The sequence below is a fragment of the Neophocaena asiaeorientalis genome, unplaced genomic scaffold (assembly GCF_003031525.2).
Source record: "Neophocaena asiaeorientalis asiaeorientalis breed wild unplaced genomic scaffold, Neophocaena_asiaeorientalis_V1.1 scaffold391, whole genome shotgun sequence".
In the NCBI taxonomy this organism is placed as follows: Eukaryota; Metazoa; Chordata; class Mammalia; order Artiodactyla; family Phocoenidae; genus Neophocaena; species Neophocaena asiaeorientalis.
The window spans coordinates 440,416-462,314 of NW_020174056.1; the positions used below are offsets into that span (position 1 = coordinate 440,416).

Below are 21,899 nucleotides of genomic sequence, written 5' to 3' on the forward strand. Positions count from 1 at the left end.
ATGAACTGTAGATATATTCAGGAAGAAGGCTGAATAGCCAATATGTTACACTACATAGATGATTATTTCATTTACACGATGTTCTGGAAAAGGTAAAACCACAGGGGGACAATAACAGATCAGGAGGTGAGAGAGAGGTTGACTATAAAGGACTAGCACAAGGGAATACTGGAGGCTAATAGGACTGTTCTATTCTATATTGTAGTGGTGGTTAATACAACCACACATGTCAAAACTAATAGATCACTATGACAGAGTGAATTTTACTGTCTATAATGAGGAGAAAAAGAAAAAAGAAGGAGAAAACTTGTTCAGAAGACAATTCAAGAAGATAAATTGGAAAGAAAAAGTAAAAAGGACTATTTTGAAGGGTTTTGGTATTAAAGGAAAAGAAGGATAAGGGTAGTAGCTGTAGAAGAAAATGGAGTCAAGCAATATTTTTAGGACTGGAAATAATAGCATGTTTGGTGATGGGGAATATCCAGTAGAGTGTGGAAGACTGATAATTCAGGTGAGTGAGGAAGATTGCTGTACCACTGTTTTAGTAACTCAGGAGGAGAAGAAATTAATTACATCAGTGGAAGATACAGCTTTTTTTTTTTTTTAGAACAAACAGCTAAGCAATCATAATAAAAAAAAAAGAAGGAACAGAATATGGACACAGATGCACCTAAGTAAGTAGATGGGTGGGTGGCAGGAGCTTGTGGTCAGACCTTGAGGAAGCTCTCCAGTAGTTGCTCCTGCTTTTCCAGTGAAATCAGAAGCAAGGTCATCAGCTGGTAGTGAGGGTGGGGGAGGAGGACTTGCAAGTTTGAAATGATTTTGTTTCCTATACACTGCAAGGCTGGTGACTGAGGAAAGGCAGGTATTGAGCACTGTGCTGGCCACTCCCCTCCCTCACTCCCATTTTCCTACCTCCCTCAATGGCAATGGCAGGCATCCCTTGTCAATGAGAGCCTGGATCAGTTCTATCACCCTCTATGCACTGTTCCAGCAGCTACTGCCAGCAGATCAGAATTGATGTAAATTCTATTTATGCCAGTCACCTAATTTTACCATGACTTCAAACCAAATGAATTTTAATTGAACTTTAAAGGACAGATGGTTTATACAGTATGATTTTGTTTTCTTTCTCTCTTATAAAATACCAATTTTATTGCTTTAGTGAAGATAATCACTGGCAACTGAAAAGAAGAAAAATAATTATTTCTAATTTTTTCTGTACAGGAATTTCCTGAATAAAAAATCATAAACTCTGGGCTTCCCTGGTGGCACAGTGGTTGAGAGTCCGCCTGCCGATGCAGGGGACGCGGGTTCATGCCCCGGTCCAGGAGGATCCCACATGCCGCGGAGCGGCTGGGCCCGTGAGCCATGGCCGCTGAGCCTGCGTGTCTGGAGCCTGTGCTCCGCAGCGGGAGAGGCCACAGCAGTGAGAGGCCTGTGTACCGCAATAAAAAAAAAAAAAAAATCATAAACTCTCTTTCAAAGGGCAAAAATGTTTAGCCCATAGCCTGACAAGTAGTTTTAAGACAACTTGCTATTAAAGCAGAGAAGATATACCTAAAAAGAAATATTTGCATAGGTTGGTAGATAACAGTTAATTATACCAATGGATTAAACAATCACACATATTCCTATATAGACATTCTCAGTGCAGGAAATGGGAGTTGCTACAATTAGGGTAAACTTAAAAGAGGCTACTCTCTTGCAATGAAAAAATCGGCAAGACATCTCAGTTAAAATTGAAATGCAAAGTGAACTCCATTTCCATTTAATGTTCTTAGGGAGTTTTTTTTTTTTCAGGTAAGTGTCACGTCCACTCACTAGAGAGCTCTGTTTAAGATGAATTTAACTTAAAACTAAATTTGAGCCAAATGTATCAGAATATCTTAAGTGTCTAGGATAATCTCTTTTTCAACACACATTATGTTGGAAGATTCATTTAGCTCAGGCAAAGGCACCACATCTTAATCAATGGGGATGAACAGTATTGATCAAGAGAAGGGTAGCGCTTCCCTGGTGGCGCAGTGGTTGAGAGTCTGCCTGCTGATGCAGGGGACACGGGTTCGTGCCCCGGTCTGGGAAGATCCCACAGGCCGCGGAGCGGCTGGGCCCGTGAGCCATGGCCACTGCGTCTGGAGCCTGTGCTCTGCAACGGAAGAGGCCACAACAGTGAGAGGCCCGCGTACCGGGGAAAAAAAAAGAGAAGGGTAAAACCAGACTCTACCAGGGAATAAATGTATGTCACACGAAGACAGTGACAAAAATAAAAAATGTACCTTCATCCTAAAAAAGGTGATACTTGTTAGCAGGTCAACAGTTGATTTCAGGTCTTGCAATCTTTCAGCATTGCTGGCGGGAAAGTTTTCCTGTTTAATTAGGAAACAGAAAATGGGTAAATTATCAGCATTAAGCCTCCAGTGGCAAATAAACTACAACTAACTTTCTGTGAAAGAAAATGGTAAGTAAACTGTGTAAAATTTAAAAAGTATCACCACAGTATTCTCACAATATTTTTACTGTAAAATATCACAGAAAATAAACAAGTTGGAAGTATTCTTGTCTTAGACTTGGAAAGCCATATTCTTCTATTTATTCCCACAACATAAAAAAAAGTAAAAAATAATATCATTAATGCAGTGTTATGAGGTTATTCATCCTTGTTTCACAAAATAGGTTTCCTGCCGAAAGAGGGAGGGTGAGCATATATTTGAAAATATTTTTTATAATTTTCTCAAGATGGGTTATTTTTTCCAAAATCCTTTTGGGAAATTTTACATGTCCTATATTTACATTTAGTCACAATGAAGCTAAAAGTAAAAAAAAAAAGAAAAGAAGACTGTACTGCATAGTCTCTCCCTGAAGTACTGCAGATTTAAACAAAAAGTTTTTGTTAGTGAAGTTTGGTGAGAAATGTGAGATAAAAATGCAGATGTTCACAGTTTTGAAGGAAAGGAAAGGAAAGGAATTAGGAAAATATTAAGGAAACAATTTCAGCATTGAGAAATTTCTCATATTAACGTGCTTTCAGATAGGCTTTTTAAAGAGCCATTAGGAAAACCACAGGTAACTTTTAGGTATTCATGAACTCAAGCAGAGTTGGAGTGTCAAAGTGATGATGAATGAGGCGGCCTCAAGGTCCTTCTTGCCCCCAAGTATCATTTTCATTGCCTGTCACAGCAGTTCCCTTCTCATAGTGTTGGCCCCAGTTCCGACATGAAAGGTAAAATTTGGTATTACAATATCCGGAAATGCGCAGTTAAGCGATCCATCAATAAGAGACTAAAAATTGAATGCAAGAAAGATACATATGTACAGATATGGAAAGATAGTTATTATAGAATAAATTGTTAAAGAATGCAATAATTATTACTATACATTTTTTGGTAAATAAAATTTGTAACTAAATTTTTTGGTAACTGTATTTTCTAAATAAAATTATATCTGTGTGTTTACAAACACAGACACACACATGAATATATTTGTGTATGTGTGAGTTTCACCTGCAGGTGAAGTATAGAATTGTTGACAATGAACTCTGTACAGCTTCAAAAAATGCACATTGTATTGATCTAGGAGTGAATTAAGTGGTGAATCCCAGAAGGAATATCAAAAGCTGAGGAAATATCAGCTGGATATCTTAGTAAGAAGGGGTGAGCTTTTAAGATGAGGACTGGGTCACATGTCTACTTCATGAATTAGCTGAGGGCCACTCAATCTAATGGTTATTAAAAGAATTATAAAATTAAACCTGTACTTGTGTGCGTACACACCCACACCCCCCCCCACATACACAGAGTACTTCAGGCTGATGTGGAGCAAGGTACCTAAACAAGAGATGTCTACTTGATTACTTAGGGGACCCGTCTAGTGTGACAGGACCCAAGATTCCAAGATCATTACCTTTACTTTTCCTTTACATAGTGGATAGCTTTTTTTTTTTTTTTACAATGTGACAAGTAATCATCTGAGCCAAACACCATATTTTACCTTTAGGCAAATAATTTTGTACATACCCTATACTTTGACAGGTCAATCCTTAAAGAGTTATGCAACTGGTCCAGTAGTTTTATGAATTTTTCCCTCTGTGCAAAGCAAACACAAAATAGGAGAATGGAAATCAATGATAATTCTAAATGCAGTCCTCACAACAAAATCTCTCTGAGTTAATGTCCCCATTTGATAGAAAGGAAGGTTCAAAGATGTCAGTGGGTTCTCCAAGATCATAGAGCTGGTATGTGACATAGCAGTGATTCAAACTCAGGTCTCTGACACCAAATCCACACTCTTCCCTGTAAGTCACACTGCCTCTCTGTGATGAATGAGACAGTATCCAAAGAGCTGGGTCATGAAGAAAGAGACCAGACAACTGATTTGCCACTGTACTCCTTCACAGCAGTATGAGTCAACAAGAGAATATAACCCACCCCCTTCCCACCTCCACACACCACACCACCTCCCCAAAATTAAACTATAGTTTTTTTAAACTTCTCCCACCTATGGAAGGGGGACTAGCCGCTCTTTGTGTCAAAAACAATTTCAAAAAGTATTTTCCTTTTGGTAACGGACTTCATAACTTGAAAGGATCGACTGCCTTTAAAGTATGTTTATGATGTAGTGCTAAAGAAGTATAAAATATCAGGTCAACAAAAATTACCCATGCCTCCCTCTGGTGCTGTATCAGGGTTGGACTGACTTCTTCATAGAAGGATTTGAAGATGATAAAGGATAAGAATTAAAACGTTTTGCTAATAAGCATAAGGATATAGTTGAGTGGATTAAATAAATTAGATAAGGTAAAACACCATCAAAGTCACACGTGAAAACTTTACAATAGACAAAGCACCATTCTGAGTCTCCAATTCCTAAATAAAAATGAAAAAAAAAATAGGGGGATGGTAGTAAATGACTAAAGGCTCCTCTCTAGACTAATATTATGTAAACACCAAATTACACTTTGGAATATATTAACAAAAGTACAAATTTTTCCTAGTAGTTTCACGAACAAGTTGGATTTATGGGGTATATAACTCTTATCCCTTTAAGTCACTGATCTTGATGAAGTGAGTTGAATATTAACGGGAGTTGATAAATAGTTCCTAAGTTGAAACTTCAATTTTCTGAATAAACTGCCTTTTATCAGGTTTATCTATCAGTGAACAAAGTTTGAGTATTGACTCTGTGTTAATAACCCTTGTGGAGGCAATGAAGGAGCCTAAGAAGTGACCCTTGCCTTCCAGAAGCTTGCTATCTTGTTAGGCAAGTAAGACTCTCCAGTAAAGCTGCCGGAAAATATGATGAATGTCTTAGAGTTTTCTTTCTTACTCTCTATCATACCTTCCTAGGGTAGGAGGTGACCTATGTTGCCCTTGATTAACCCCCATCCTCCATCAATGTGGGTCAGTGGATCGCAATCAAAATAGAAAAATAAAAGAGCTGCTACAATCATCGGTTTAGGCCATAGTAGTTAATCATTCAACGACTGTAAAAATCAATGTGTTTGTGTCAGTCTCTGGATGCTTTATATGACCTCTGTGATCGGTATGAATCATTAAGACAGCCGACATGACCCTAGTCAACCACGCTATGACCCAAATCACTGGCCTTGTGTACAGTGGGACCAACTGTTCTGGTTGTCTGCCCGATATCCCTTCTTCTCTTCCTAACAGAACCTCAAGAGTCAAATATGTCCTTTATGAAACACCTACCCTCCCAGGCCTCTTTTACTCTAACAATGGCCATGTAGCATGATTTTGGCCAATGAGATGTATACAGTTTATTAAAGGGGATGGAACCAGCCAGCATATTACCGATGAATTATTATTTAGAAAGATTCTAAAAGAATGCTCTGCAGAGTTGTTGTATTAGTATTTGCTATATAATTCTTTGTTAGGCCTTTTTTCCATTTGCCCTTTGTGTCTCTCTCCTTCTCTCACCTTAAACTCAGATGAGATACTAGAATGTCAAATAGTCATCCCGTGGCTATAAGACAAAAAGCTAAACAAACGGTAAGAATGATGAGGCAGGAAGCTAGGAGCCTCCACACCTCATCCTAACTGTTTGCCTACCCTTTCAAAACATTACAATCCTGAGCAGCTGTACTAGCCCTGAATTCCTTATTACCTTTGGACTTAGGTTACATGAGAAAGAATATTGAATCAGGTTTGTTGAATTTATATCATGCAGCTGAACAGAATTCTGACTGATACAGATCACACATTTAGTCTTCCACCCTAGGTCTTCAGTGCCCAGCTGGAAAATTTACATTCCAGAAAAACAGAAAACTGTGGAGAAAACTGCCAGGCATGTTGTCGCGAAATCCCGAACAATATCAGATGATGTGAAATTAAAAGTGTGCTCCTGATAGAATTTTCACAGACATTTTTTAAACAGAAGGACAGCCTGAAATTTTATTTCATTTGCCATATTTCTGTTTAACTTGAGTGAGATTACCTTTGTGAGAGCACAGGAGGCCTATCACCTACATGGTGTGATTTGAGGAATAAGAAAAGACTGCGATTAAAAAATGTTTCTCGGGCTTCCCTGGTGGCGCAGTGGTTGAGAGTCCGCCTGCCGATGCAGGGGACGCGGGTTCGTGCCCCGGTCCGGGAAGATCCCACATGCCACGGAGCGGCTGGGTCCGTGAACCATGGCCGCTGAGCCTGCGTGTCTAGAGCCTATACTCCACGACGGGAGAGGCCACAACAGTGAGAGGCCCGCGTACCGGAAAAAAAAAAAAAAAAAAAAGTTTCTCGAGGGACATGCCACAATATCTGAAACTGTCACATTATTTAGTTCTTTGCATTTGGTAAGGACTACATATGTCTGCTATTAGGGGCTAAATCTATAATATTAACATTAAGCATTATCTGTTATCAAGTATTTAGGTTTAATTAGTTGACAAGAATAACTCTAGACCAGGGGTCAGCAAACTGTATGTAAAGAGCCAGATCGTAAATATTTCCAGCTCTGTGGTCTCTGTCACAACTATTAAACTCTGCCATTGTAGCACAAGAGCTTCTATAACCAATATATAAACAAACGAGCATGGTTGTTTTCCAATAAAATTTTGCTTATGGATACTGAAGCGTGAATTTCATATAATTTTCATGTATCACAAATGACAATCTTTTGATTTTTAAAAACCATTTAAAAATGTAAAAGCCATTCTTAGCTCATGAGCTGTACAAAACCAGTTGGTGGGCCAGTTTTGACCCATGACAAGAGGGGAGATTTTGAGTAGGGGGAGGCACTTACTACCCCACAAGGACACTCTTAGCCAGTTTCCCTAGGACACTGGGAATCGTGGAAGGAAAAGCTCTTATAAAGAAGGTGTGTAAAAACCTCTGCATCATCTGCAGCTTCTCTCTCCCATTCCTTTGCTTCTCAGTATCTCACTCCAGCAGCAGCAGTAGATTTAACCTGAAGGTAACGATGCTTAAGCTCTCAGGATCCTCGCTTGATTCAGCTTCCCTGGGAGGAGCCCTAGCTGCATGTGCAACCTGCTCTTAGGTTTTCATAAATTTACAAGAATAGGATAAAATTATTCTGACCTGAACCAGCAAATTATAAAAAGTTTTTTCCAGATCATATCGAAAGCAGTCATTCTTTAAGCAGAACAGAAACATTTCAAGTAGAATTAATGTGTAAGCTATTTTGATAAGTTGTTTATAATTTAATTAATGCTAATCATATGAACATACTGGAAATACATTTGCATTTCTTGTTGATTTGAGATTAATACTGATACCAACAGAGATACCATAAAATTATAAAATGCCACTGAAACAATGCTATCAATGACACACTAATTAATAGATGACAAATTCAAAGAGTATATAAGAAGTCACTTAATAGGTAAACTTGAAAAGCACTGAGATATTACTGTTCACTGAGCATGAAAGCCTAACGTTTCTCTCAGTCTGACTAAACTTTAGACAAGCTTCTTCTTGACGCTAGGTCCTAACCTCCCTCTTTTATTTTTAGAGCATTTTCTTTTTTTGCAAATTGTTTTAGACATCATGGTTCGGGTTTCCCAGGGATTTGGAAAAGGAACACATATGTTGGGGCATGGCTGTGTGATCAGGGGGAAGTGCTTATTTTTAAAAATTATTATATAAGTTTCAGGCAAACAGTATTATAATTTGACATCTGTATACACTAGAAAGCAATCACCACCACAAATCTAGTTGCCATCCATCACCGTATAGTTGAATCGCTGTCTGATATACATTCTATCTCTCCCCTCTGCAACATTTCCTCTACAGAGTGACCTTTCTAAATCAGAAATTCAATCAGATTCTACACGATGCCTCAAGAATGAAGTCCAAACATCTGAGTGGGCATTAAACGGCCTCAGCAATCTAATATCGATCCAGTAACACAATGTTCTCTTATATTTCCATCTTTTATTCTATCTGCACTATTCACTAGGCAGGCTACCTTACACACACTTTGAACTTAGTTTTGTATCTTCTCCTTGTCTTTACTTCAAAGACCTAAGGTAGTTTTCCTTCTACTTCTTGGACTTTGAAAAATATTACTCATTCCTAAAAGCACTGTTCCTTTTGGCAAGCTTCCATGAGCCTCTGAAGAGTATCCATCACTTTCTCCTCCTCAATCTCAAGGCAAATTTACAAGTATGAACTCCTTTGACACTTATCCCATTTGGGGAGTGATTTATGGTTATTGTTACACATGGTTAGGTGACTATCCCATTAGAGTATAAGACCCAGAGAACAGAGGTAAACATTTATCTTTCAGTCCCTCTACTACCTGCCATAGTGCCTTAAATGAGGTATCACATAAATATGTCTTGAATGAACAAGCAAACAAATAAAAGAATACCTGTAATGAAAAGGAAATATTTATTAGCATACTTGTTTTTGCAGGGCACTGGCTATGTCAGAGGGTATCTATGCTCAAGAAAAAATTGAGCTAAACATCAATTTTACTAATAATTTGCTATTTGTGTCTTAAGATAACTAACTAACTAAGTTTCCTAAAGACTTTTCTTCAAAGTTGAAAAACTGACCCCCACCTCATGGAGTTTTCTTCGTTTCCAACTCTTGCTCTACCCACGGTGTTTTCAACACCCATGGAGATGTTTTATCCAATCAAGTTCTTTGATAAGCTTGACTCCCAGCAATCTCTGCATTCAAGGGTGTGCAACAAAACCATCTCTCCAAAAGAAAAAAGCCTTGATTTTTAGCATTTGACAGTTTTCATGGTATAAATACTCTCAGTATTTCCAGTTTCAAGATGGCTGTACTCAACAACCAGCCTTCAATAGTCCTAAAAATTCAGCAATCACTGCCTGTGAGCAGGTACAAACTAGCTCCAGTACACCACTGTTTTTACACTCAGTTTTCAACAACCTACTCCTAGAGATACATCGTGGACCTGAGGCTTCCCCCTTTGAAATCTTAACTACATGGATGATGTTCCTACCCAAATCCTTTATCTCTGTCTCTATCATGGTGCCACTTATCAAACCTAGATCCCATGGTGAATCACTTCAACTTTCTTTTGATAGTGTCACCTATATGCTAATTCCCTAACCCTTCGATCATCTCTATTTTTTGTGTGTGTGGGAAATTTCAACCTTCTGCTATATGTTACTACATCAGAATCTGAAAGCTGAGAAATTCTGAGAAAAACTCACAGCCACATGAATTGTTTTAACAACAGATTGAGCCTGAAGCGTTTGTCTTTCTATTTCCTTCCCTTTTTCCAGCCTCCTCTACCTTGTGCATCTCTATCATAGCCCTTGTCTTATATATAAGCATTTCTTGTCCTGTAGACAACCACAGAGAAGATTAGGGAAATATAGTATGATTCCATCAACTTTTCACTCCTATATCAGAAGCTTAGCATTCTCTGCAAGGACTCACACACCATTTCCTCAAATTTCAGAATAGGAACTTGTCCTTTCTTATTCCAAAGAATGTCCCTCCTTCCATCCTCTTGACTACATTTACTTCTTTCTCCTCTGAGATGTTATTATATCACTTATTCTCCATCTGATAAATCTGCAACTTCATTCTTGCAGCTAGTTCCTGTCCTAACAATCTATAAATATGTTAAAATTGATCTTAGTAAATAATAAAAACTCCTACCCAACCACGCAGTAAAAGTAAAATCTCTTTTTTCATGGTAAAACCTTCTCACTCTTGACCAATCTCTCTCTTACCTTCTCATTCAAGTTGCTTAACAGGTTAGTCTCTATTTAATCACCCACTTTCCCTCTTTTAGTCATTATTATAAAATACAGATACAATATAGAAAAATGTACAACTTTAGTATAAAGATGAATACAAAACAAAAACAAGAAAATATTAGCTGTAATCCCACCAAGTGGCTACACTATTGGCATTTTGGCACATTTTCTTTCAGGCTTGTTTCTAAACCCGTATATATATATGTATATGTGTGTGTGTGTGTGAGTGTGTGTGTGTGTGTTCAATGTTGGAATTAGATTATATATAGATTTTTATATGTATATATTTTCATTTGTCATTTTTAATGGGCATTGCTCAATTATATACACTTTTCTTTAAAAGCTTGATTTTTTAATGACTGCATTATATTTTAGGGAATAAATGAACCCTAATTGACACAGCTATTCATACATGCCATTCATTGAAGATCTCTATGAAATCAGGCTTTAACCTCAACTGCTTCACTTAGCAATGACCTCCTAATTGCCAAAGCCAACAGGCTCATTCCTTTTGCCATCTTACTTGAACTTTTTGCAACAGCTGACAATGCAATATACTCCTCTTTTCTTAAAATATTTTTACCTTGTCTTTGATAACGTCAGATTTTTATCATCATTTTTACCCAATTTCTCTAATCACTTTCCTCAGCAAACTTTGCTTCTCTCTCATCTCCACACTCAATGGTTCTGTTCTTTTCACTTTATTCTTGAACATTTTTCATCCAAAGCATGACTTTAAATAACATATGCACACAAAAAGTTTGGATTGGAAAGAGTAATGATTTCCTTTTCTTAAATATTTGTTTGTTTTACAGTCCTCATAGGTAAGAAAACTTTTCCACTGGTTTATTTTTTGAGATTCAAAAATGTCTGGATTACACCTTTGGGAAAGATAAAAAGGGGCCAATAGTGTTCCTGCCTGATTCACAAGTGACAGTATCAACTTCAGAAGTCAGGTAAATAACAACTTCAGGTCAAGTGAAGGTGGGAAGCTTTATACTTATTATATTTGACTGAGCAACTAGCATTATTTTCAATAGGTAGAGAAAAATTTAGTCAAATTTACACATTAAATCACTAACTTATCAAGATGTAGTTTGAAGAAAGATTTCTTTTTTGACCCTGTCCTACAAGACGTTATTTGATTTACAAAGTGAACTTTGTTATAACTATGTTGCTACTGAAACACTGCAAAGTAGTGAAATCAATCTGGCTTCTCTTCTTTGGGTCAGCATGAAGTAAAGGAGCATACTATCTCATTTTCCTCCAGGTAGCTTTTATGGAAATTAGTCATATAAACACATCTTCTTTCTCAGAGGTAGAAAGACTCAGTGTTCCACAAGGTTAGCTTATTCTCTATAGTATACCCAGGCAGAATATTAAAAGCAAAACAATTTCATGAGGTTTTTATAACAAAAACTATTCTATGATCTGGTGATGGTCATAACAGTATTTTGTTGAGCTAACTAGGGAATTTTCTTTGGTCCCAGCTCTTACAAGAGCCATTCTGTCTAACAACAGTAGAGGACAGGCAGGAGAGATGAAATCCTCATACCTTATATTTATAGAGCACTTTCAACTCTTACAAACTAGCTTATCTTTTACTTCATTTGATTTTCATCTTAAATTTGAGAAACATGTCAGAGCAATAATTTCTACCCTCATTGAACATATTGAGATATTGAGGCTTGAATGACTGAACTGACTTGTTAAATTTGAATACAAACTCAAACCCCATGACTCTTAACCCAGGTAGTGTTCTCTTCTACCAGTATTTATTTTGACTGTCATTAAATAACAATTACTTTTTCTTTTAATTCATTCCAACTCATCTCACATACTTCACATGTGTTTTCTTTTAAATGAAAAGGACAAGAAAAGAGTAAACATAGCAGCACATTTTCTCCCCTATTGGCTTTACACCCTTTTATTAGCTGGGTCTCATTTGTTTCTACTTTATGACACACACCTCAAAATTTGATTTCTAACAACATGATCAATAACACAAATCTATTCAGTGAACCGATTTGGAAGTGCAGTGAAAAGAGTAACTATGGTGTCATGGAAATCACCTTCCTACAATGGATCTTAGTTTCCTCCACAAACAAATGAGTACAGAACTACCTGTCTCACAGGGTTACTGAACAGAGCTACCGCCTACCAACTGCCCTGGTGAAAACCTTGGGAATCTTTCCAGGCATCTTTCCCTTTCTCTCACTGTTCACGTACCTAAAGACAGCAAGTGCTGTTGATTCTATGCCCTGAAAAGCTCTGGAATTTGTCCTTCCTACCCCATCTCCACTAATTCTCAGTTTAGATCTTCACCACTTTACTGGAATTACTGTTTATTTATATCCTATTTCTAGTCTTGTCAATTTCAATTTAATTATGCTTATGGAGAATGGGTTCTAGCACCAGGTACAACAGATAAATACTTGAGACTCCTTAGGGTCCTGCATTTTTACTTTTCAGTGTGTTCTTGATGCATTTGATTGTCAGGTGGACAGTTTTAATTAGATACAGATAGTTTTCTTGGCTTCTTTATACTCCTAACATTTTTTTTACTTAGATGATATGCCTTTATCCATCAGTACCAGTAGAAACCAAGAGGGAGCGCAAATGGAACCCAAAAGGCTCCAGAGAAGCCAACTGAGCTCACATTTACGAGGGAATGACATCTTCCATGGTTAATCCCAAATTTGCTTACATGGAGGCTTTTCTATAAATCCTAGTACTCTATCACAAAACGTATGTTTTCCTCCATTGGAAAAGCCATTCCCGATATGAAGATTTAATTTAATGAAGATACCTACTGACTGTCAAATAAAGGTATTTCACTGAACACGTTTCAAATAAATTTTAAGCTTTAGCCTATTACACTAAGAGATACTCCTTAAGATGTACATTCTGCAGTAAGATTCTAAGAATATCTGGAATCCAAAGCTCCTTGAAAATCTAAGTCCCGTAAGTTATGAGGAATTTTCAAGTTCAAAAATTAATACTTACACCGAAGTTGGTAGCGGCAAATCGATCTGAGGCAGAAACCTGTACATTCGTTGTAACAGTTGTGTGAGCATAGAAAGCATTTATATTTGCCAGCAAGGTACTCATTACAGCAGGGACACCGGGGCACATGTATTTAGAAGACAGACATGAAAAGTGCCTGCAAGACAAAAACATTAAGTGCTTTAAAAAGAGAATCTAATTAATTCACATAGCAGCGTATCCTCTAACATCAGCAATTAAGTAATTCCTCTACTCTATCTATGAAAAGGAGAGAAAACTCTTACAATTACTAATTGAAAGAGAAAGCAATTTCAGCCTTTTAAAAACTTCTCATTCACAAATGTGAAGTGGCTTTAATTGGAATGTGATTTGCCACAAGGATATGTGCATAATTTCTTTCAACTGGGAGTGTTGTGTGTACACACAAAAAGGGCAATTTCCAGTGGAATCTAACACTGTCGAAAAGCAATAATCCAGGAGTTTCCCTTTCTCTGGCAACTCTGTCCTCAATTACTTCAGTTCCTGAAATGTTGGATTGCAACCAGAATGTTCTTTCACACTTGTATTCCTCTCACACCAATAAGGTAAACAAGAGGCCCTCCTTTCATTGCACACTGATTGAACAAGTCAACTTAACATCTGACCTGAGTCCAGTTTGTGAGCTTTTGTTATTAAGGAGTATCTTCCACAAGCAGTTCTGTTTATTGAGGTTTTGCTAAAGCCAGAATTTAATTAAGGAAACAAATGAACAGTGAAGACAAACTGAAGTATGCCAGCTTTATGCTTAAAGACCATTTCTTTTAAACATTGAATAACAGTATCATTTACAGACATCAGAAGCATCAAGTGTTCAATTCCATTACTTCTCTCAGGAAAATTTGTTTCATTTGAATTCTAACAAAAGACTTAAAAACTGAAAGCACAACTTGTGATAAAAGTGAAAAGATAAAATACCCATGGAAGAAAGCAATTTTCATTACCTAATCTGATCCTATTTTGCTCTCATATCTCAGTAATTTATCCAACACCAAGGCATCTCTGAATTTTGTATTATTGAACACAAGCACAGAATGTACCCACATAAATAAATGCTCCAAGTGGCAGCTCAAAAGAAATGGATGAAGGTCCTGGAAATGTTGCTTTTCTTAGACTTTAGCCAGGCCACTCATCTAACTTCGATTAGCTAATAAATGTAGGCTAAATTATTTTTATTTATTTGTTTTTTTACAGTACATGGGCCTCTCACTGTTGTGGCCTCTCCCGTTGTGGAGCACAGGCTCCGGACACGCAGGCTCAGCGGCCATGGCTCACGGACCCAGCCGCTCCGTGGCGTGTGGGATCTTCCCGGACCGGGGCACGAACCCGTGTCCCCTGCATCGGCAGGCGGACTCTCAACCACTGCGCCACCAGGGAAGCCCTAGGCTACATATTAAAACACGGATCTTTGAGGATCATGAAGAGCAAAGTATGCCATGAGAGTTACATGATCTGTGTGATGTAACCCTGGAATTAGATGATCACTACTTTCTTCTTTTAGGTAAATGATGCATATTTTGACTTTATTATACACTACTTATAATTTATATCTATTAAGAATACCATAAGTGACATAAATATATTAAAAATAGAAATTAAATAAAAACTAGCATATGGTATCACATTTCTTTCTTTTTTCATAACTGTCAAATAATTAGATTTGTTAGACCCACGTCAGAGGTCAAGAGATATGGAATGTGCAATGCCTAAATGGGATAGTGTGGGAGATGGCAAAAGGGAAATATACATACCTAGGTGGGAACAAGAGACAGACGATCACCAACTGTCAAAATAAACTGGTAAGGAACTCAAAGACCAGAAGTTTATTTTCCTTAGCAGGCATTATCTATTTAAAGAGATTCTGGAGGTCACAAGAATGAATAATCTTGTTCTTGGTTTTAAACCAGAATTAGTATTCTCCTAATGCAGGTGTGTTACTTAGTCTGTACTGCTTGCAGCTGCCACCCAGTGATTTTTGTTGTCCCGTAAGAGCAGCAGCAACAGCTCAGCAGGTACTTTAAGTAGAACAATGGAGGAACATACGAATATTCTGCTTAAGGCGTTCCACGGTGTGAATTTGGTAAGTGAAATAGAAAGTTCTATTTTGAAGATGATGCAATTATAAGGCATCTTAGGGAAAAATGAGTGCCATATGGGAAGACCAGGGATATCAACAACCAAGCTCTGTCTATTTTATACTTTGACTTGATTCAGCCAATATCTTAATGATGAAAATGCCCTATGAAATTGTGGCTTTGCAATCTCAAAGCAATGTTTTACAACCAAAATGAGAGGTTTAACAAATAATTTATGTTAGATATGAAAATTTATGGGTAATATAGGCAAAAAGCTATGTAAATAGATGTAATTTAGAGTTTCTTAGTTTAATGAAATATTTGCTATGTGTTTATAATTTAATGTTAATACATATTATTCATAAACAATTAGAAAACAGGAAAATAAACTGCCATTCACACTGCTGTTCTCTAAAAAATAAATTCAATTTATAGCCAAATAGTATAATTATAATACTTTCTCTTATCAGAATTGATGAAAAATAGAATTATAATTGATTCTATTGTTTTTCTACTCCTTAACCTTTCATTTTTTTTTAATGTTAAAGGCATCTGGGCAAAGTATTCTCCCTTTAACAACTACACATTTACTGTATTTCTGGGACTATTCTTCCTGATAGGGATCTTGAGTTGATTAAAACATGGTCCTGGTGTAAAAAATTAATGTATACCCTAATTCAGAGGCATGCACGTTAAAACCTCATTTTGTTACACCAGAGAAAGTGCTGTTACAGAGGTATGTAACGGTTTGAGTGGGCCATGGGATGGAGGAATGAGGCCTGGAGATGGATGGCAAAGGTCCAAAGGTTGAGTTGAGTCCACTAGTGGTGAACCTAGTATAGGAGAAGTCAGAGGGAAACATCTGAGTCAAGGTCTAGAGGATGAGTGATTATGTAATGGCCATGGCAGAGTGGAGAGTTTAGTGTCCCTAGAATTTACTTTGACAGGTATTTACTGAACATGTCTGAAAGCCAGATACTGTATTAGATACTGGGTATACAGTAATGAGTTTACTTACAGATTAGTGGGAGAATCAGTGACACAAGAAATGTAATACAATTTTGAGAAAGTTATGAAAAAGAAAAGCATAACAGTGCTATGAAACACCAAATGAGAGGGTACGTATTGCACCCTGGTGGTGGGGGCGCTGTCTAGGAAGACTTCTTGAAATGATGCTGGGCTAAGAGTCAATGTATGACTAAGAGATAGCCAGAGCAAGCACAGGGCATGCTATTGCTGATAGATAAAGAATATAAATATTCCAAAGGAATGGAATAATTAAAACCAAGCCACAATGGAAAGAAACAAAACATTGTTTACAATGAACCCTAGCAATTTTAGGCTGGTGGAGCCCAAATTTCCAGGAGCACATTCTAGACCATTATATGACCAGAGGCAAAGTGAGGGGTATGTACGATAGTCTTGTGCAATATGGTAGGCAAGTTGGACCTATTATATAGGTCAGAAGATTTTTTCAAACAAGACTCAAAATCTTAGAGTCAATATAAGTGAAAAATTACTTCCAACAATCTCGCATTGTTTACATGGGGTAGGAAGTGACATCATCAGAGTTGAGTTTAAAATAGATTTGGTGGGAGGGGATTTTAGGAGGATGGCTTAAGGAAGGTGAGACTGAGAAAAGAGTCCAATTAGGAGGCTATAAAGGGAAGAGATGATGGGTGTCTGAACTAAGACAGTAGCTGTAGAGATACGGAGGAGGGAATATATTTTAAAAATATTAAGAGAGGAAAACTGTCAGGACTCAGTGCTTGATACGGAGTGAAAGAGAAGAAAGAGAAGTGATGAAATTCCAAGGCTTCGGTGTGGAAGGCTGGGTGAGGGGTGCTTCTGCCCAGTGAGCTGGGAACTAAAAAGGAGAAAAAGGGGTTGTAAGGTCGGGTCATGTGTCCAGTCGAGTTTGAGCTTAAGGTGCTTGTAGGATTTCCATAAAGTAATGTCCACCGGGTTACTGGAGACCTGGGCTGGACACTTAGATCTGGGGATCACTTCAAAACCACGAAAATGGGTAAGATCATTCAGGGGAATTATACAGAATGAAGAACAGTGTCAGGAAATGAAATCTGGGAAACACCGATATATAAGGGACTAGTGGAAGACGAATAAGTAAATTCTATGACTGGGATCAAACTTAAAACGATAGGGACTTCCCTGGTGGTGCAGTGATTAAGAAACTGACTGCCAATGCAGGGGACACAAGTTTGAGCACTGGTCCAGGAAGATCCCACATACTGTGGAACAACTAAGCCCGGGTGCCACAACTACTGAGCCCACGTGCCACAACTACCGAAGCTCACACACCTAGAGCCTGTGCTCCGCAACAAGAGAAGCCACTGTAATGAGAAGCCTGCACAGAGCAACGAAAAGCAGCCCCCGCTCGCCGCAACTAGAGAAAGCCTGTGCGCAGCAACGAAGACCCAATGCAGCCAAAAATAAATAATAAATAGATTTTTTAAAAAGTATGTCCTTTTAAAAAAAAAAAAATAGGTCAAAGGAAAGCCAGGGCAATGGAATTAGGGAAAACACTGGAATAGGAGGTTTGAAGGATGAAGGATGATTGATGCTGATAGGTGCACTGAAAGAGTCTTATAAGAACATAAAACAACTATTGGACTTGACAAATAAACATCATTGTGACAGCAACAACATCAGTGTTAGTGGAGTAACGGGGTTGCACCGAGACAGAATAGGATGAAAAGTGAGAAGTAGCAGAAGATGACCAAGGAAAAATGGATCAAGGATAGATTTTGCTGGTCTTTAGCTAAGGAGCTTTGACTTTCTCATGTGAACTACACAGAGTTAGCTGAAATTCTCACAGAGGGAAGGGATACTGTCAGATGAATTTAGAAAGATAACCCTGAAAGGGTATAAAAATGGATTGAAATGAGTAGGTATTGGAAGCAGAAAAACAATTTAGGAGGTGTAGAAGCAAAAAATGACATTTCTGCCCCACTTCCAATATGACTAAGCCCTTCATATACCACAGTCATAAGGAACAAAATATTCTCCACCTTGAGATAATCTGAAAATCACATAATCACATTATTTCTGGTCTCCAAAATATAAAACCTCAAATATTTCTCTAACAACCTGAACTTCCTAACAAAACAGTTTTGAACTGGAGTTTAGCCATGCTATATCTGAAAATGTATTAAATCTCATTATATGACCTCTGAAAGTATTAAAACCAGGTGGAAAGCTGCTGTTTCCATCAAGAACAGCATAAGAACACCGTGTAAACTAGGTAGCCTTTAGAAATGTTAAGTTTTTGTTCGGTTTGGTTTGGTTTGGTTTTGCCAGTGCTTCTAAAGTCTCATTCCCTCTCTGTACTTGTTGTAATTAAATATTTCTTTCCTTTTCTAATTTTTTTCTCCCTAAGGTCACAGAGCAGTGAGATGATTAAGGATTAGAGTTCAGGCAATGTAAGCTCAGAAGCATCTTTCTTAACCACCAGGGTGATCTTCTCTTAATTTATCCTCCTCCCTCTCTAATGTTGTATATTACTTGTGTATGTATCTGTTTCTTCCAGAATGTGTTTAGTTCATGCTTAATTGTCATCTAATCCAGCCCACTTCTAGCATAGTGTTTTCTTGTACACAGGAGTTGGCCCATAAGTATTTAATGAAAACAAGTGACAGGGATATGAGTTAACGGCATTTATGTAGCGTCAGTGTATAGGACATGTGCTTGTTTACTTTGAGTATGACAGTTTATCACAACATCCAATTGCTTTGTGAACACTGGGCTGAAGTGCATAGCAGTTAATGCCATAATGATCACAACTTTGAAAGTGAATTGTATTCTGATTTTAAGTGGTACACTGAGAGTAGTATTTTAAATTTTCCAGAGCATTAGGCATGCATTCATCTTAGAGACCGGACAGAAATATTGTACTTTCTGATTCAGATTTAACTGAGATAACTTCTAGGGTATGATGCGAGGTAACCAGCTGTTCATGATCTACCCCTCTGAACCTCCCATGGAAATGGCCATGAAAACAAAAATAAATGATGTAAAGTCATAGCAGCACTGGAAATTAGGGGTATCAATCAAAGATTTCCCTATATCTGGGAGGGACTTTGCCTCAGTTTAGGGCAGCTGGATAGACTGAGAGATATTCAGTGACTATCCTGGTCTAAACTCCTAAAATATTCACCTGACTAGAGAAGAAACGGGAAGATATTTCTGGGAACCATACACTGTACACCCCCATATCAGAAATGCGAGGCCTAGGCAGCTGGCCAGCAAGGCTTTTGATCACTTTCCTATTCCATGGTAATGGCTTCCAGACGCAATAAACCTGTCGCGTGTTTCCCACATCTTCTCACTTTACATCCATTAAAGAGTACACAACTCCCAAGACTGCAATACAACCTGTGCAATGGGAATGGGCAACGGGATTAGAAGCTAGTAAGAAGAAAGGGTTGGAAGAACACCGGGAATAGTATACCGTGGGGATTATCTATAACCTTTTATGTTCTGCTATAGCAAGATAAGAATTCACAAGTTGTTTACATTATCCAGGAAAAGAAATCCAGCTCTCATACTTAAAGAGCCCACCAATAGGAGCAGGTAAATATCTTTGCCCAATCTAAAAGCAAACTGCATTAGAATAAAGTCATGGCACACAGGGAACCTTTTTAGAGGCTCACCTGCCATTATAAGATCTGCAGGTGAGTACTGGTAACACGCTGGTGGTCAACAAATACTGATTCAAAGGACCCTGTAGGTTTCCAAACAAGCAGAATGCAAACATCTTTGTACATTATCTCAACAGGCATACAAGCGCTTGTGTGTGCATGCAAACACACACACACACACACACACACACACACACTTATACAGCAAAAATAACCAAATAAAATGGTCACAGTGTTATCTCTGGGTGGAGCTACAAACTTTTGTTATTTAAAAAACTATATCCTTTTTTTTCGGAGGGGAAGATGGCATAAGAGTAAGACACGGAGATCACCTTCCTCCCCACAGATAAACCAGAAATACATCTACACGTGGAACAACTCCTACAGAACACCTACTGAAGGCTGGCAGAAGACCTCAGACCTCCCAAAAGGCAAGAAAGTCCCCAAGTACATGGGTAGGGCTAAAGAAAAAAGAATAAACAGAGACAAAAGGATAGGGACGGCACCTGCACCAGTGAGAGGGAGCTGTGAAGGAGGAAAGGTTTCCACACACTAGGAAGCCCCTTGGCGGACGGAGACTGTGGGTGGTGGAAGGGGAAGCTTCGAAGCAGCAGAAGAGACCACAGCAACAGGAGTGCAGAGGGCAAAGCGGAGAGATTCCTGCACAGAGGATCGGTGCCGACCAGCACTCACCAGCACGAGAGGCTTGTCTGCTCCCCCGCCCGGGCGGGCCGGGAGCTGAGGCTCCGGCTTTGGTTGGACCGCAGGGAGAGGACTGGGGTTGGCGGCGTGAACACAGCCTTAAGGGGTTAGTGCACCACAGCCAGCCGGGAGGAAATCCGGGGAAAAGTCTGGACCTGATGAAGAGGCAAGAGACTTTTTCTTCCCTCTTTGTTTCCTGGTGCGCGAGAAGAGGGAATTAAGAGCGCTGCTTAAAGGACCTACAGAGACGGGCGCGAGCTGCGGCTACCAGCCTGGACCCCAGAGATGGGCATGAGACGCTAAGGCTGCTGCTGCCGCCACCAAGAAGCCTGTGTGCGAGCACAGGTCACTATCCACACCCCTTCCGGGGAGCCTGTGCAGCCCGCCACTGTCAGGGTCCAGGGATCCAGGAAAAATTCCCCCGGGAGAACGCACAGTGTGCCTCAGGCTGCTGCAATGTCACACCGGCCTGTGCCACCGCAGACTCGCCCGGCACTCCGTGCCCCTCCCTCTCCCCGGCCTCAGTGAGCCGGAGCTCCCAAATCAGTGGCTCCCTTAACCCCGTCCTGTCTGAGTGAAGAACAGATGCCCTCCGCCAACCTACACACAGAGGCGGGGCCAAATCCAAAGCTGAACCCCGGGAGCTGTGAGAACAAAGAGAAAGGGAAATCTCTCTCAGCAGCCTCAGAAGCAGCGAATTAAAACTCCACAATCAACTTGATGTTCCCTGCATCTGTGGAATACATGAATAGACAATGAATCATCCAAAACTGCGGACATGTACTTTGAGAACAAGATTTATTATTTTTTCCCCTTTTCCTCTTCTTGTGAGTGTGTATGTGTATACTTCTGTGTGAGATTTTGTCTGTAGAGCTTTGCTTCCACCATTTGTCCTAGGGTTCTATCCGTCTGCCTTTTTTATTCTTTAAAAAAAATTTATTTTCTTAATAATTATTTTTAATTTTAATAACTTTATTTTATTTTATCTTACTTTATTTTATCTTTTCTTTCCCTGCCTCCCTCCTTCCTTTCCCTCCCTCCTTCCTCCCTCCCTCCCTCCTTTCCTTTCCCTTCCTCCCTCCATCACTCCCTCCCTTCCTTCCTTTCTACTTTTTCTACCTTTTATTCTGAGCCGTGTGGATGAAAGGCTCTTGGTGCGGCAGCCAGGAGTCAGTGCTGTGCCTCTGAGGTGGGAGAGCCAAC

General features: G+C 38.9%; 1 protein-coding gene across 2 annotated transcripts in view; it reads right to left on the reverse strand.

The window, feature by feature from the left end:
• The window catches only part of UNC13C (unc-13 homolog C), a 580,525-nt gene that overhangs the window by 265,241 nt on the left and 293,385 nt on the right, over positions 1 to 21,899 (reverse strand). For both annotated transcript variants that reach the window (XM_024754347.1, XM_024754348.1), the window contains 3 exons: positions 13,226 to 13,382; positions 4,017 to 4,085; positions 2,280 to 2,369 (listed from right to left, as the gene is read on the reverse strand). In XM_024754347.1, coding sequence (XP_024610115.1) covers positions 2,280 to 2,369; positions 4,017 to 4,085; positions 13,226 to 13,382 — 316 coding nt within the window. The remainder of the gene's footprint in view (positions 1 to 2,279; positions 2,370 to 4,016; positions 4,086 to 13,225; positions 13,383 to 21,899) is intronic.